At 52.9% G+C, this 1,109-nt stretch overlaps 1 protein-coding gene across 1 annotated transcript in view; it reads left to right on the forward strand.

Moving 5' to 3' along the window:
- The window catches only part of LOC119587517 (ATP-dependent RNA helicase A-like), a 1,264-nt gene extending 158 nt beyond the window's left edge, over positions 1 to 1,106 (forward strand). The window contains exons 2-4 of the mRNA XM_037936244.1: positions 36 to 219; positions 301 to 957; positions 1,048 to 1,106. Coding sequence (XP_037792172.1) covers positions 36 to 219; positions 301 to 957; positions 1,048 to 1,106 — 900 coding nt within the window. The remainder of the gene's footprint in view (positions 1 to 35; positions 220 to 300; positions 958 to 1,047) is intronic.
- The last annotated feature ends 3 nt before the right edge of the window (positions 1,107 to 1,109 follow it).

Below are 1,109 nucleotides of genomic sequence, written 5' to 3' on the forward strand. Positions count from 1 at the left end.
TTAATTAACTAATTATTATCATTTTTTTATCGCAGGTAATAGTCGCCACGTTCGTGGTCTTGTCATCAGCGGCTCCCCAAGGCTATCACCTGGATAAGCCTTCAGGACGAAGCTTTGGAATAAGAGGTTCAGGATCAGGTTTTGGAACAGGGGGTTCAGGCTCAGGTTTTGGAGCAGGAGCTTCAGGCTCAGGTTTTGGAGCAGGAGCTTCAGGCTCAGGTTTTGGAGCAGGAGCTTCAGGCTCAGGTTTTGGAGCAGGAGTTTTAAGCTTAGGATCTGGAAGAGGAGGTTTAGCCTCAGCTTTTAGCTCAGGAGGATGCGGGCCCGGAAGGGTGCTGCATGTTGACGGCAGATGCGTCACTCCACGCGTCAACCGCAAAGTTTACTTGTATGACGCGCCACCAGCGCCCGTGTCCCATGGTCCCCCACCCTACATACCTGAGCCAACCGTTGAGACAAACATCGTGTTCATCCGAGCACCAGAACAAGGACAAGGACCAGATCCTATTGTCATACCTCCTCCGAGACAAGAACATGTTGTGTACGTCCTTAACAAAGAGTCGCCACAGCAACAGGAAGTGATCGAACTCCCAGCTCCGCCAGCGAGCGAACCAGAAGTTTACTTCGTGAACTACGGTGACGGCGAGAACCCGGTTCTTCCCAGCGGCGTTGATCTCCAGACTGCCCTGAACGCAGCTTCCCAAGGTGGTGGTCAAGTGGTCGGAGGCGGTGCCGGAGGCGCTGGGGGAGGATTCGGAGGTAGTGGAGGAAACGGTGGATTCGGAAGTGGAGGAATCGGTGGATTCGGAAGTGGAGGAATCGGTGGATTCGAAGATAACGTAGGAATCGGTGGATTTGGAGGAAGTGGAGGAATCGGTAGATTAGGAGGAAGTGGAGCAAGCAGTGGATTAAGAGGAAGTGGAGGAATTGGTGGATTCGGAGGAAGTGGAGGAATCGGTGGATTCGGAGGAAGTGGATTTGGAAGCAGTGCTATCAACGGCGGTCTCGTGAGCAGTGGCGACAGCGGACAATTAGTCGTCGTCGGAGGATTTAGTGGAGGATCCAGTGGCGTTTCGTCTCTGTCAAGTCTTTACTCCGTACCTTAACTT

This window comes from Penaeus monodon, chromosome 22 (assembly GCF_015228065.2).
Source record: "Penaeus monodon isolate SGIC_2016 chromosome 22, NSTDA_Pmon_1, whole genome shotgun sequence".
NCBI lineage: Eukaryota > Metazoa > Arthropoda > Malacostraca > Decapoda > Penaeidae > Penaeus > Penaeus monodon.